A 15,617-nucleotide genomic window follows, 5' to 3' on the forward strand; every position below is an offset into this window, starting at 1 on the left:
TTGTCTGTATATGCTTGTGATATTTGGCACAACTCCGTGTATATAGGCAATGTCCTATATGAAATCATTTACAAATTATTTGTATTGTTCCCCAAAAATCCAATAAAAATATAAGAAATTAATTTTTGTTTTTAGGTTTCTTCTTTATTTACTATTTCGCTTGCAACAGTGTCTGTGTAATAAACGCTTTTTGTAATGATTTTAAAATGGTTTCTGTTGGTTCGGACACGACAATATCATAAATATTATTAATAATTATCAATAGTAATTATCCACTTTGCCGACTCAACAAGGGCACTTGAATCTTAGCACTTTGAAACATTTTATTTCGTTTTAGTCATTTAAATTCCAACTTTAAGGCACTTTACTTCAACGGTCTCTTCTTTTTCGCAATTGATTTTCTTTTTGGAAATTAGCTGTGACTAGTTAAAATTAGTAGGTAAACGACAAAGTATATATGTATGATCTTAATTAAGTTCCTTCCATATTTGGTGTGTGTTTGGGTGATCGGGGTGTCGGAGTGGTGGAGTGGGGGAGGTGGGGGGGAGAACTTTTGGTTAATATTTGGATGTCATATATAAACGTAGTTCCAACATTGATAAAATGAATGCTCTGTTTAAAAATAAATAAATAGCTTTAAATTACGGCAAAACGAAAGCAGCAGAATTAGCGGGATAAGAATTATTCAACAACAACATAAAATAATCCAGTAAAACCAAGTCATAGTTAATCATAGTTAATCAAACTGCCTTCGCCCCGGCCACGCTGATTCCTCCTCGTATTAGACTACAAATTCATTAAGATTAGGCACGAACGCCGCTCCGGGGGCTGGGTCAATGGATCGATCTCCTCTAGGCCCGTTCCACGTAGTTGCCGGGGAATGTGCCGAAGCAGCCGGTCCTCTGTGAGGTGCCCACGAACCATCCGTCGTCGCACTTCTCCAGCACATGGACCAGATCTCCCTCGAGCAGTTCCAGTTCGTCGGAGTTCTGGGGCCGGTACTTGTACAGGGAGCGGTACCTGGAGTAGATCTCAAATTAATGATTGGATCCGAAACATGCATTCGCCTAACCAAGCTAAACTCTAACAAGGATGTCTAATAGTATGTATCATCGTTCTTTGCAAGTTGCAAAACATGATGCACCCCATTAGACAGTTTCTTGGTAGCTTTGGTAGGTGGTAGGATAACTCACGCCAATGGTTCGGAACTGGTGTCCACATGGAGGGCGTCCGTCTTGTGAAGCGTCCGCGTTTCCTTGAGGATTCCGTTCGGTGGCTGTGCTCCATTCTGCGTCAGCGTATTGAACTCATTGTTGATGTTTGTGCGCAGCACGTCGAGATTGGGCCGCAGATTCGTGGTGCTCTGGCTGGTGATCACGGTGGTTGTCCTGGCCGCAATGTCCTCAGCACCAATATCAGTAAGTACCTTAAGGTTAAAGCGAGATTAGCCAACTACAGAAACAGTTTGCTAGGTGTAAAACCAACCTCCACGTAGGAGCACGGGAAGATGCCCTTCCTGTTGGCAATCTTGCCCTCGAACCAGTTGCCATCAACGCGCCGTGTCAAAGTGACCAATTCGCCCTTGTTCAAGGAGAGCTCGATGCCCGACTGGGCCTGGAAGTTGTATTTGGCACGGGCCTGGCCCTCCGATGGCCGCTTGGATGGGGTACGGGCGCCATCTCGACTGACAATCTAGAATGGAAAAAAGGTTGAATTTGCTATCCACATATACCATTCACTCGTTTCTATATTTTTTTATTTTTTTGAAGTGCAATCCATTAACGCAGTTTACTTGTCTATATATATACACGTATATATAAATATATAAATATATTTATACTTCTCCCTAAGTTTTAATGATTTTTTAAATATTTAATATTATCATATTTAAAATGGTCTATGTTTGAGGTTTTCTTTTTATCTCTGGATTGCATTCTCACAGATAAAGATAAGAAGGATCAGGGCGAGAAATGGACTCACCTCAACATAACTGGCTGGGAGCAATCCAATCATGGCATTGTGCTCGCCCTCATACCAGTTGGCATCGATCTGCCGCCTGATGTAGATGGTGTCGCCCTTGCGGAAGGATAGCTCCCTGAAAAGGACATGGATATAGTGGCGCTTAGAGGAACTCTCCTCAAGGGCTACATACTTGGAGGTCTGCCCCTGGAAGTTGAAGAGAGCACGGGCCACCGTCTTGGGGCCCACCAGCGACTTGAGGGTCACGTCCGTGGGGAAGTCATCGTAGCGATTGAGGGCGATGGGCGACTTTTGCGACGGGGTGAAGTTGTCCGTGTGGCGGCGAGAATTCATGTCCTGCAGCTCCTGTAGATACTTGCGACGGCGCTCCTCGTGGTAGAGCTTCTGCATGTGCTCCGCTTGGCGAATGGCTAGTTCCTCTTCCGACAAGTTCTGGCGCTGCTCATGCCTGATGGGTGTCTTGAAGTGGATGTTCACGTCTGTGGCATAGTAATGATTGGGAGACTCTGTTCAGATGAGAGGCACAAAGTGGCAAGATGGGTTTCAGGCTCAAGCTCAAGCGATGCGTCTTCGATTGCCTTGGTTTCCCAGGCAACCATATGATCTACGAGTATATGCTGCTGCTAACACGCATAGCTCGGTTACCAATGAGGTTCTCAATGAGATCTAGTCACCCGCCCCTTAAAAACAAGTTGGTTGCACTACGAACCCATTTTCGCCGAGTGTACTCGCTGTTTACCCCACAAACAGCAATCTCTTGTTGCCATCGTAGTTGTCTGAGTCGTAAGATGATCTAACCGCAGATCTTCGTAACTGCTGCCGCTTCTGTTACGAAACACTGGCTTATCTGGGAGTCGGGTGCGGCGCACATATCAGTCTGCCAATTGGTAGGCAAATAAACAGCCAGCCCCCAGCACATAGCCCCCACTTGGTGCCCCCGACCAGTTAAAGTGGCATTCCACAATCTCAAATTGAATGAAGCATCTCTCTTAAATGGGGAATTAGCTGCAATTGAAGTTAATGCTCGTTGGCTTAGCAATCTGATGTTTGGGTTCTGAAGAGGTAACTGAACTCTCAGTGTCTTGGAGCTTTCCTAAAAAACTTGGCTCGAATTTGCATGCGAGTGCAGCGAAGTACATTCCCCCTCAATTGATACTACAAGTGAATTGCGCAGCAGGCGGTAAACTGATTAAGAAAGAACGTATGTAGCTTCAGCATCTATTGACCTGAATCGGAAAATCTCAAGGGGAAAGCCTCGCGAGAGGCTCCTCGATGAAGGGGGAGGGGAGTTGGTGGGGCAGCTGCACAAATATTTTCACGGCAAATAAACCATGAGCCACACAGCTTTGTCTTCGCACAACAACAATTAACAACAGCTTTGTACGTGCTGTTTACGCCAAGTGAAGAAATGGAAAGAGAGGCTTAATTGACACTCGGGGATTGGGATTTTCACTTTCACTGATTCGCTGCGGCATATTTTGCCAGCGTTTGAAAGTGCTTGCACAGAGAAAAATCGCAGTGCTATCAATGGTGATAGTGTTATCTTCTTTTATAAGAGGTTTAACTATCAAGGTTTAACTATTTGTAGCACATTCTCGGCAGCATGTGCTATATTAACACGCTATCGTAGGATATTTTAAATACAGATACGAGTATATTTTAAATGGGACTGCAATCAAAAGTTGTAATAATAATGCCTAATTAGAAACACATTCCCGGTATGGAAAGCGTTGCTTATTTCCATCATTTCTGGAGACACAAACACGCACACAAAAGCACAGGGGCTTTTCAAGGCTTTTCCTCGCATTTCACGCTCAATTAACGCTTTAAACGCTTTTCCTTGCTGTTTTCCTCGTTGAGCGCTCATTAGTCACAACTATCAATCAGAATTTAGAATCGGATCGAATTCGATGCCCGAGGCAATTCTCTGATAAAGCTGAGGAGAATCGGCGCGCAACAACAAACAAGCTTCGCACCTAAACTGGAGCCGGAGAAAGAGACGGCGAGAGAGGGGCGGACAGAGAGGGAGAAGGAGAATAGTGTTCGACTTTACCGTAGCACGCGTAGCGCTCAACTGAAACCGAAATCGAAATTGAATGGGAGCCCAAGGCAGCTAAGCAATATAGGGAAACAGAGCGAGAGAGGGACAGCTGGAGAAGACGGGACAGAGAGGGAAGACCAGAAGACGAAGCTTCGAAGCGTCGACGTCAAAGAGATTTCGATTTCGATTTCGACTCTCTGCGCCGGGTGAGTAATTCCCAGAGATAGCGGCGCTCGTATTACTACAAGTTCCGTTTTTCTGGCGGCGCCGCACGTTTAATTGTTGTTGTTGCTGGTGGTGGTGGTGCAGTGGGGTGTGTGAATTGCTTGTTGGTGGCACAGTGGGTCACAGCGGTTGAATATAGGTAACTTTATCACGCATTCAGAAGCAAAGATTGTAATAAGTTTCTGAAAACTTTTAGCCGGGAATAACTGACATTCTTCAAAACTTATTATAAATTTTACGACCAATCCGATAGAAAAAATGGTATTTACGTCTGTGAATAATTATAAGTGGCACCCACTGTACTTCCCATTACTGCTTCTTTATCTTGATCATAGTAAAAAGCTTTTCCTGGCATCTACTTTTCAAGCTTCTATCAAAGACTTTGGCATTGAAGCGCGTGGAGCGCGGCCAAAAGCTGGCTGCTCTTTTGGCCACCTCTCTCCGCCAATCTTAGGCGGCCCAGGTGATAACGAGTTTTTACATTTTTGCAAAAGAAAAACCGTGAGAAAGTGCAAAACAGGAAGGTCGCTTAGTCAAATGAGAAAGTGCAAAGCGAATGGAACGGTGGGAGCTGCGAAGGGGTTCAATCGATCGCTTGACTTTCTTTTATCTCGCTGCGGCTCTATCATAGAGAAATAATTGGAGAAAAATGGAGCCACTTATGGAAAGTATTTATAAAAGTGGCATTTAATAATTTTAAGCTATTTGCGAGGTAATCAAGAGAGCAAGTTAATGACAAGGCAACTTGTGAATGCTTTCAACTTAAGATCTCTTCAATTAGGACACAAATGTCTTGATTAAGAATCTTTGTTTCGAAGGAGTCAGTGCAGCAAATCCCCATCCGATTATCTAATATTGCGACGATTTTAAGCTGGGTACTAACTGCTTGGCCAGCGATGTTGCAGGTTCTGATATTTCCGATGCTGCAGCTGTTGCAGATGCTGCTGATGGCGCTCTTGCTGCTGCTGCTGCCACAGGAGCAGCGGCATGGAAGCCCCAATGGCATGTTGGTTGGCCAAATAGGACTGCCGTTGGTTGGGCTGCGGAGTGAGGGGCAGTCCCACCACGTGGTAGCCACCTGCACCACCCGGAACACCGTGGTAGTTCGATGGGGAAGGTGGTCTTAGAGGTGCGGATCTTGTGTAATCGTATTCCCGGCGATGTATCCACAGGATTTTGCCACAGTTGGGTATGTCGCAGACGTTGTTGTTGCCGTTGGTGGCGGTGGTGTTGCTGCCGGCGTTACGAGTGTTGCCGTCAGCCCCACTGCTCTGTGGCCTTTGCCAGGGATTTGCATTAATCTCCGGGCTGTGCCAGAAGCCTTGCGGCTCCGGGTACGGCTCATCCTCCAGCTCCAAATCGTTGCAGCTGCGATGCAGCTTCTGTCGCCAGTGAACCGCCTTGCTCTTGGAATAACTGGAAGATTTGCTGCGGTGCGGGGCCAGCGTTTGGTGGATCATATTGCCGCGGTTGCATAACACATTTAACTGGCGATTATTGCGAGCGCAGCCCGAAAGACACGTTTTTTTGGCACGGAAAAGTGAAACTGACTAACGGCCGCGACAGGTATGTGTTCCCGAGTTTGTTTTGTTGACGGCATCGTCTTGGCCATGGCAACGCCAACGAACTGCAGGCTCGCACCGGCAAGGTGAGCCACCCCCAGCGAGGCAGCAACAACAAGGGCAGAGCCACCACCCGGACAGGCGGAAGGGCGGACAGGTGGGTGGTGGTTTAGGTTTGGTGGTTCTGCCGGGTGAGCTAAGCAGGTCAGGCCCGTCCGCGTGGCCGGCATTCTCATTGGAGATATCGATTAATTTGGTCAACTGAGGCACGGCGCGCCTTCAAAGCGAAATTGCAGCAATTGCGGAAATTGCCCGTTGTTGTGGTAGTAAAAATGCTTTTAGCAAAGGTCAACGAATGACACTGGCTTAGTGCGGAAGGGAATGGGTATCTTAAATGACCCGGCTATGATAAGCTGACCAAATTTAGTCCGCTAACTAGTTGATATGAGCATTAATCCGGGCCAATTTCCGTTGACGACTTTTCATGTATTTAGTGGATACTAAGATTATACTTTCAATGATTTTAATATATTTTTTCAAGATTAGAATGCACGCTTGGCAAGTAGGGTTGGTCAAAATACATGATAATAATTAAATGAGTGGTTGTGAAGTTTAGGGTTAAATATATTCGGGTAAACCCTCTTATCACATTTAGTACAGAAGAGCTCGAATCCTCCCATTTTAACTCCCTTACTTTTAGCGGCGGTTAGTTCTTGCACCGTTTCGGAAATGCCAGGGAGCACCTGCATCATCGTCACTCACCTGATCCGTCGACGGTGTCGGTGTTGTACGGGAAATCGTAGGCGGAGAGACCCTTGACTGGCGGCTGTGGGGGAATGGGGGGCGCGTTCGGGTCGAGATCTGCGCCAACGATTACAGATAAGAGACGAGTAAAGGGATAATTTGGAATAGTAAAGACCAATGGGGGAGTACCCAACAAGCAGCAGCTAGCTCTACGAGATCTGGCGACCAACGAAGCGTAAGTAGTCTATCAGGAAGGCGAATAGTTGCCCTGGCTCATCCCTGATCATTCCCATGGAGACCCCAACCACTGCTCCCTGAAAGTCGTACGCAATAATCACCTTTAAAGGTCACCATGGCAGTCTTCTTGAGGCGCTCTAAGGTGCCACTATCCTTGGACTTCTGATTGCCATTCTCCGCACCATCGGGAACATATCGGGCCTTGGGCCGATGCTTGTTGGGATCGAATTTCTGGTTGGCGAATATATCCTTCATGCAGCTGGTCAGCCGGGAGCTCAACTGGTGGTTCTGCGACCTTGCTGGTCGAGGTGGTGACGTGGAGCTCGCCCTCACCACCCGTTGTGGCTTCTTGGGCAGGTCCTTGGGCTTCGTCGGTTTCGGGTGCTTGTGAGCCACCCAGTCGGCACTCAGGTGAGGCGATATGTCGTGCACATCCCGCATATCCGGATGCGAGGTGGACAAATAGCTCTGGGTCTGCGGCTCCGGTGACTCGTAGCGCATCCTCAGGCGCTCGAAGCAATGGCTGTTGCTGCTCACGCTCCTCGTGGGACTCGATCGAACCGGAATGGGTAGTTCTCTTTTCAAGGCCGCTGTCTTGCTGATGATATCGATGTGGGGCATTAGACGATCCTGGGCGCTTCGCAGACGCCTTCTTCCTCGTTCCGGCGAGGGCGTGGCTGCCCTGAACTCGAATTTGTGTGTTAACCGAGGCACATCCTCCTTCGACACCGCCTCCGTAGCGGTGTCCGGGGCGTCTTTGGATCCCGCACTCATTTCGGGATCGCTGCGCGCCCTCCGCAGCGAGCTAAGCCCAAAAAAATCGCGCCGCTCATTGGATGGCTCCCGGGATTGTTCGCCGGACTGCTGAATGCTCTCGAAGTGCTGACGCATCTTCCGCACCTCGCCGGTGTACACCCTCTGCAGGTAGGAGCTGGAGCAGGCCGAGGCCTGCGATTGGGGCGACAGACTGCGCGACCGGTAGAAGGAGTCCGAGTAGAGCTCAAGACTGCCTTCTCCGTGATCCGGTGAACCGTTCCCAAAGCTGATAAGCTCGGTATCGTCGGGCGGACGGTCGGGCGGGCTGTGCAAGTGAAAATTTACCCGGGCCGCGGGACGCTCGCCAAAAACCCCGCTCAAGTCGGTCAGTGAGTTACTCAGCTCCTGGTGGTGATGAAGTTGCCTGGCTCTCTGACGTTCCTGCATGTTTTTGTTGATGAGTCGCATTACCTCTGCTTCGTCCGGCGAGGAATCTTCGCGAGCGTGGTAAATGGTCTTGGGCGGCTCATCGAACTGGCGATCCTCGAAGTACTGTATCTTTTGGCTTATGTCTTCGGCCGGCTCGCGAGTTTCAACTTTGAGTTCCGCCTTTGGCGATGGCTTGCTCGTGGGCTCCTGACTTGGCGTGGCCTTCGGTCTGGGTGGCACATCCGGCGGTTTCGTCAAGGTCAACTCAGCATTCTTGGCTGCAATGGCGCCACGGGTTTCTCGTGCCACCACCACGGGAGATTGACTGCGAGTGGAACGAGGCAATGACTGATTTGATTGCTGTTCATCTCGCTTACGTTGAACTGGGCCCAGTAGCTGATCCTTGGAGATGGTGGAGTTGCAACGCACTTTCAGACCATTTGGACGGGAACCCTTTTCCACGGTTACGACATACTGCTCCTCGACGGCGGGAGCCTGGCGATTCCCTGAGTAGATCTCGTTCAGCTGCTGGGTTATTTTTTTAATCTGATCCTTGGATAACGTGCTCACTAGATCGTTGTCCAAGTGACGCTCCATTTCGGGTTCAGCCGCGGCCTGGTGCTCCAGACTGCAGGCCAAATCAGCCACCGTGTTGCGCCTCCAATGGCGATGCACTGGCTCCGATTGGAGCTGCTGCTGCTGCCTGAGGAGATTCAGCTGCTCAAAGTTTTCGCGCAGATCCTCCACGGACTTCTTCTTGGCAACCAGGGATTGGTCGGCCTCTTGACGCCACTTAATGGAGTCTACATCTTTCGAACGGAAGTGAAGATCCCTTTGCTTTTGGTCATCTCGTAGCTTTCCAACCAAATATTGCAGCTCCTTTTCAGCACGTTCATGAAGTCGCACCCGGCGCCACTCATCAAAGTCCAGGAGTTCAGCATCCTTCCTCAATGGATGAAAGCTGCTGGAGGACGTGGCCCTCTCCAGCTGACCCACTCGCTCCAAGGTGCTGTAGAAGCGATTCAATTCGGTGAAGCGCTCGCAATTGTTACGATACCGGCAGCTGGGACTATGACGTTCCAGCTGAGTCAACGACGTGGCACTGTGGGCTAGCTCTCCGCATTGGTAGAGCCCATTGGATGGAGCTGGAGTAGCTCTCTTGCGCTCATCTGCGCTGCTCAGGCTGCTGGCCCTGGCCAAGGACTGTTCTTTGTCCTTGGAACGCAGGCTATCGATGCGACGACGAGAGGGAGATCTCACCTCCCGGCTGATTTGGGGCACCCTAACCTCTCGAGTGGGCGAAAAGCGACGCTCCTGGCTCAATTGTGGTGACTGAGGACGAGCGATATCCGTCACGGTCACTTGCTTCGGTGGACGCTGCTCCTTGCCCTCATACTTCCACACAAGATCCTCGATACACGGCTGCTGGATCGCATGACTCTCGAAATCGCACACATCCTCCGGACAGAACTTGTACTCCTGCGGCAAGGACATGGCCTGCTTGGCGTTGTAGTCGTTCCAAAAGTTGGTCTTCTCCCTCACTGATTCGCTGTAGGAGTGGACAGTAACTGGTGGTGGTGGCTTGCTGGTAGATTTTCCAGACTGACGCTTCCTGGGCACGTGACCTTCGCTTCGACTGCTCTGAAGTGGAACCAGCGCCTTAGAGAGTGATCCTCTGGACCTCCCAACATATGTCTTGGGTGGTGCAATGGGCACAATTTCCTGACGCACCATAGAGTCAATGGAGAAGGTGGAGTTGCTTCTCGGCAAGCTGTCATTAGATCCGTTCTTTTCCTGGCCCTTTCCCGCTTTCGAGGACGACTTCCTCAGCGACCGAGTTCCGCAATCCAAGAGCGTCTGGGGTCGCACCTGCGGGAAGCACATGGTCTGCCTTGTGGTAGTGCTCACTGTAGTATGACGAAGTCGTGGCAAGGACTTGCTGCGCGAGGTCGCATACGAACGCACTGCCTCCCTCACCTCTTGGGGGGATTTCAGGGAGGGATCCCTTAGTATATTGGTACTGGCCTCAAAGTTGGTGCGATTCGCAGGCAGCGTGTTCTCCAGTCGCTTCTTTTCCTCAGCGAAGCTCCTTTCCTTCGATATGCTCCTGCCAAAGGCCACAGGACTGCGGCTGGAATGGCGAAGGGCCAGAAGGCGGGCGGGGCGCCTACTGGGACTCGAGGACCTCAAGCGCGATTGCTGCTGCGGCTGCTGAACCCGACGGGTGAGTCGGGTCTCCTTGGTGGCCGTCAGAGTTTGCAAAAGGGTGGACACCGCTCCCGCCGACTTCGATCGGCAAATGGGCTCACGACGGGAACAACTCGAAGTGGCCACCTTCCGCAGGGTGACGGTGGATACCCCAGGGGCAGTTCCACTCGGCGGTTGGAAGCACTGCTCATGCCTGGACTTTGAGGCGGAGCTCAGAACTCGCACAGTGCTCTTCGTGCAGCTGGACCTTCTGTGGGGCGGCCTTGGAGGTGGGTCATCCTGTTGCGACACTTGCTGCTTCTTGCCCAGCGGAATGAACGAGGGCAGATTCTTCGAGAGCTGCGAAAACATCTTCACGGGCTTCTTGTCCCTTCTCGTGGTCAAAGATTGGGGAGGGGGAGGTGGTGGTGGTGGCGGCGGAGGCGGTGGCGTTGCTGCTTCTCTCAGGGATTCCACTTCTTCTTCCAGCTCCTTGGTACTCACACGAATCTTTGTGAGCGTGGGCGTGATCTGAATGAATTCGAACTCCTCCAAAATTTCTTGGGGATGGCATTAAAACGGATTTTAAATTAGCCAGTGGCTTCTGTTGGTTCGGTGGTGCCTGTGACAGTGCCATAAACGGTGGTGCTTTTTTTGCTTATTCGTTTTTTTCTTTTAGGTGGAGCCCGCCTTTTTAGGGGCAGTCAAATACAACTTCAGGTGAGCAGTGATTGTGGGTGATGGGGATACAACCAGGGCGAGAGGTGGCAAAGAGGTTAAATTCTTAAATAGTTTGGTGTACAAAAGATAGACCTTGGAACCAACACCGTTTGCAGGATTAGTGAGTAGATAGCCCAGCGACTTACGACTATGATTAGTAGAAGATTAGAGCTCCGGCTAAGCAACTAACTAACCCAAAACCTACAAAGTGTATCACTTACCACGGGGTTTCTCGGGCGCTGGTTTGCGGAAGCCGAGCAGAGGAGGTTCTCCGCCTGCCTGGAGACTCTTGTAGGCCAGCTTTTGTTCCACGGGGCTGAGGGGACTGCTCACGGGCACCTCCTTCTTGCGGAAGACCAGATTGGAGTCGCTAGTATACCCGGATTCCTTGGCCAAAGCCCTGCAAGGATAGGGGGAATGTAGGTTATATCTTGAGATCATATAAAGTTCTAGCTAGATTGCTTACCTGGACAAATTTCCTTCAGTGTACAATGGCGATAGTTTCGATTGTTCTAGATTCTATTGGGGAAAAGAGAAAGTACATGAATTAGCATTACTTCAGGCACAAGGATAAAACTGAGAGGCTTCTATTAGTAGTTCTGGTGCCTTTGCAATGATTCCTGTCTCGCTTTCATTTATCTGACAGATCGATGGATACTCTGTCCGGGCAAAACTTACTCCGATGCCGTCGAACTCGTCGACGAACTCTATGATAATACGCGGGATGCGTGTGTGCTCCCTAAGCCACTTTGCGAAGGATATGGATCAGGCATTTTGGTGGGCGGTAAATGGTAGGCAAGGAAAGATATAAAGTAAGCAAACAGTTGGGAACGGTTTAGTTCACGTTAGACAACGGAAAACGGTCTCGGTAGCTCAATCGGAAGGTAAATTAGCTAAGACTAAATCTAGATATTATAGTAGAGATCATACCCCGTTAAAGATGTCCATCACTTCGTCCCACCACTAGAATTGTGAATAGAATAATTGCTGTGAGTTAGAATACTTGAGGCGATCTGAATGGCAGATTATGGGTGGTGAGTGTGAATGCTGCATGATTATGGACCCGATAAGGGTTTGGTGGGTATTATCGTGACGTGTGGATGAGCTGGGGCAATAAGCTAAAGATCGGTGCTGCGGACAAGGCCAGCAAAGTGGTTCCATTGAGCAAAGACGACTGATTGCTTTGCGTGGGTTAAAAATGATGGTGGTGAAGTGGGTCGTCCCAAAATGGTGAGCATTTGGGTGACGCTGATGAAACGTTAATGTGAATGTTCTCAGAACTGGCACTTACCTCCTTCTTTTCCTTTTCGGAAACAGAGGAATGACCTGTCGTGTAGTTCTCGATGCGACCTGGCTGATTCTTATACGAGCTTTGTGCTGATTTTATGGGATTTGGCATAGTACCATACAACCTGCAACATAATAGCAGGGTTCATTAATACGATTACATTTCACAAATATAATGACTCACTTCTCGTCCTGCTTAAGGTTGCGCACATTGACAGCCGAGGAGATGGACTGCACGCGGTGCGGATTCTGGGTGCGGTACCTCACCGTGGAGTAATCCGAATCGTAGTTGGGTTCCGGCTCTGAGACGTATCCGTTGCTCTTGTAGGACGGACGGACTGATCGGAGACAGAAGAACTCATTAGTCGGGGCATGTATTCAGTTGTACAAGCACAAAGCGGTTTATCAAGCTCTACTTTCACATAATCATTACTTCGTGTTGGTGGTGTACTGGCGGACATGATGTTAGCGTTGTTTTGTGGTTTTTGTTCGGTGAGTTAGGCCTTAGATTAGGTTAGTCGTGAAATTTAGTAGAAGCTTCCAAACTGTCAATGATCTAGACACTGGAACATGGGAGAACTCATATGTAGGTAAACCAAATAATACGGCATGCATCTAAACAAAATAAAACCAAAATAGAATGTAGCTCTCTATTTGTCAAAGCTTAGAGGTCACTAGACCCTGGCTACATGTACAGGCAAAAGCGGGTTACTAAGAGGGAGGAGCTACTGGGGGATAGGCATAGTTTATAGATCAAAGAACAAAGAATCACCTCTGGGATACTTGTAGCGAACCACGAATTCATCTTGAGGCGAAAGCGAATGGGGAAATGAGAAACGAGACACCGAAACGATAAGTTGGAGATCAGATCAGACTGAAGCATTACAGGGATTGGGAGGATTGGGAGATGGACATTTTGGGGAGTGGGAATGAGCTGGGTTGTGGGAATGGGAATGGGAATGGGGTGTGGTGCACTGGGGGATTGGAATGCTTCAGACCAAAGGCAAAGTGAGTGACATTTACCGCCGTTCTTCTGCTTGTGAATCGTCTGATAGAGACGCTTGTACCACTCATGCTGATGCGGCTGCTTGACCTCCTGCATGTGGATAAGGATAAGGAACAATACTCGTATCAATTCGTCTCACTTCGAGTTCAAAACCCCCGACACGCCCCAGTGAATAGGGCTTCCTTTACCGATCTCAGGATGATGGGCATTCCATCGTTGGTCACCGGACCAATGCCGTCGTACTGCCTTCTGCCTAACTGGGCCATTTTCCGGGGACGATCGCTGCCCGTCTCCGGTTCGCTCATATACTCGTGCTTGACTTTGTAGACTGGAAACCGCAGATGGAGTTTGGTTAGTGCTTGGAGGTCATAGGTCTATGGGGGCTCGGATCATCGGTTTATTGTTTTAGATATAAGGGTTAAACGGGGGCACAAACATCACAGCTACATTCAGTGTTGTGCGTCGACTGAGCTCGCTTCACCTGGTCACTTGCCATACCCACATCGGCTATACTTACTGACTTCATTGGGCCTGTAGGCTGGACGACTGGCGTCGGACAGCTGGCGCCGCACAAACGGCCTCTGCAACTCCGAGTTGGACGAGGAGCGTTCGAATGCTTTTCGGGGCGGTAAACGGCGGTAAATCGTTAGCAAAATCGATAGACTTTTGGGACAGAAAATAAGGCGGGTGGCAGTAAGACGTAGTCGTAGAAGTCGACTTTTTCCAACACTCAAAGACCTGCTAATATATTCTTCTATAGTTCATAATTGCGTCATTGAAGAATTCGAATTTCCCCTTGTATAAAATACCGTTGTACTCTGCCAATCACATTTGATCAATATGGTCAGGGAAACCTATGTATATTTGCAATAGCAATAATGATCTCATCTATACCTATAGAGGTATACAAATAATGCGCACCAAAATATCAAAAGGTAATTGATATTTAGTTGTACCAAAATAGAAAACAAATAATACAGCGTGAGGCAAATTTGATTGTTTTGGAAAACAGAAAATACTGACTTTAAGAATTGTATTTCACGTTTTATCTGCAAAAGTATCTCAAAGATTCTTTCCCAGTGCTAAATCATTCTCTTTAAGCAATTCACTTTCTATGAGTATTGGATAAGGACCTGACTAAGTACTGAGAACAAGGGGAGCGAAAGGCATATAGTACTTCTGATCTTGTCGGAGACACTGGCACTGGGCGCCACGGGACCAAAGTGTCCGGAGCAGTCAGTTTCGGCGTAGTCCGAGTTGGAGTACACGGAGTTGAGGGAGGCTGGCGCCGTGGGTGGTGGGGGGGCACCTTCTCCTTCTCCGTTCTCCGCACTGGACCAGGGAGGGATTGTAGTCGTCGTCTTCTGTTGCTGCTGCGCCGTATAGCGACGGGGCAGGGTGGGGGACTCGAAATGGACCGGACGGAACTCCTTGCGTCCGCTTAGCACCGGTGACGGTTGGGGCGTCCAAACGGGCAGCGAGGGCGGCGGCGGCGGCGGGGGCGTGGCTGATGTGGTGCCCGATTGATTTAGATCGCCGCTGGAACCGTAAGGTGTCCACACGCCTGTCGAAAGTTTTGGTTTTTAAAGGGTAAGCTAGTGTGGGCGGTGGTCTTTGCGTCTTTCATGTGGCTGGTGACATTTTCAGGGGCGCCGGCGAGTTCAGAGATTGAGTTTTCCGCACCGACATTTACACTTGTCAACAAGTTTATGCTGGCTGGCTATGCTTAAACCGCAGATCTCCTCGAAAATAGCTTTTTGGGCAGTCAACAAGCCGAGCGGAGACAAATTGACAAACAAACACAGCGACGTGGAACAGCCATAATTAATACGACGGCGACCGAGGAAGCCGCCATTTGGCAGCCATTCAAAATTTGGCCAACACACATAGGCACACTCACACAAACATACACACACTGACGCTCCTCTCACACGGATGGAATGAGTCATCGCATTTGGCGCATGTTTAGCATTCACGAAACACACACATGCAGGAAAATAAAATAAATTTATATTCCCGACCGCTAAAGAACTGGGCGAGGTGTGATACTGGGGTTCCCATTACACCGAAAACCTTTCTTATCGTGGCCTAAAAAAAGTTTTGAAATATTGCGACAAGGCTCTAATTTCTTATGACCAACCCAACTAAAGAAATGCTCATAAACCATTAACATTTTATATTATAATGGATGCAAATATAGTTTTAGATATAAATTAACCTTTCTAATGATAAGCTGCTAAAGCCAATTTAAAGCTCCCAAAAACTTGATTATCACATTAGAATCATTCGGATTTGAGAACCCTAAATATGATAAATGTGATTTGTGTTTACAAATTCAACTAAATTTCTAATGGTCGTACAATTTGATGACCATTTTGACCAGCGTTTAACCAATTTAATCCGCAGAAGAATATCCTCTAGTCTCATGCTTAATTGGACCAAA

General features: G+C 48.8%; 1 protein-coding gene across 29 annotated transcripts in view; it reads right to left on the reverse strand.

The window, feature by feature from the left end:
• Positions 1-122: 122 nt before the first annotated feature.
• LOC6541201 (sorbin and SH3 domain-containing protein 1) overlaps positions 123-15,617 on the reverse strand; it is a 35,512-nt gene continuing 20,017 nt past the window's right edge. For 2 of the 29 annotated variants that reach the window (XM_015159575.2, XM_015159581.2), the window contains 16 exons: positions 14,352-14,738; positions 13,692-13,790; positions 13,363-13,502; positions 13,192-13,264; positions 12,941-12,973; positions 12,353-12,506; positions 12,173-12,293; positions 11,812-11,844; positions 11,348-11,400; positions 11,103-11,281; positions 6,571-6,669; positions 2,153-2,459; positions 1,981-2,095; positions 1,486-1,692; positions 1,194-1,426; positions 123-1,020 (listed from right to left, as the gene is read on the reverse strand). In XM_015159575.2, the coding sequence (XP_015015061.1) occupies positions 852-1,020; positions 1,194-1,426; positions 1,486-1,692; positions 1,981-2,095; positions 2,153-2,459; positions 6,571-6,669; positions 11,103-11,281; positions 11,348-11,400; positions 11,812-11,844; positions 12,173-12,293; positions 12,353-12,506; positions 12,941-12,973; positions 13,192-13,264; positions 13,363-13,479 (1,893 nt within the window). In that variant the 5' untranslated portion in view covers positions 13,480-13,502; positions 13,692-13,790; positions 14,352-14,738 and the 3' untranslated portion in view covers positions 123-851. Of the gene's footprint in view, positions 1,021-1,193; positions 1,427-1,485; positions 1,693-1,980; positions 2,096-2,152; positions 2,487-4,033; positions 4,158-5,129; positions 5,807-6,570; positions 6,670-6,890; positions 10,722-11,102; positions 11,282-11,347; positions 11,401-11,559; positions 11,629-11,811; positions 11,845-12,172; positions 12,294-12,352; positions 12,507-12,601; positions 12,738-12,940; positions 12,974-13,191; positions 13,265-13,362; positions 13,503-13,691; positions 13,791-14,351; positions 14,739-15,617 lie in introns of those variants that run through there. The other 27 variants (XM_026978402.1, XM_026978403.1, XM_026978396.1 and 24 more) reach the window with 22 other exon arrangements.

The sequence above is a fragment of the Drosophila erecta genome, unplaced genomic scaffold, assembly GCF_003286155.1.
Source record: "Drosophila erecta strain 14021-0224.00,06,07 unplaced genomic scaffold, DereRS2 tig00000055-arrow-pilon, whole genome shotgun sequence".
NCBI lineage: Eukaryota > Metazoa > Arthropoda > Insecta > Diptera > Drosophilidae > Drosophila > Drosophila erecta.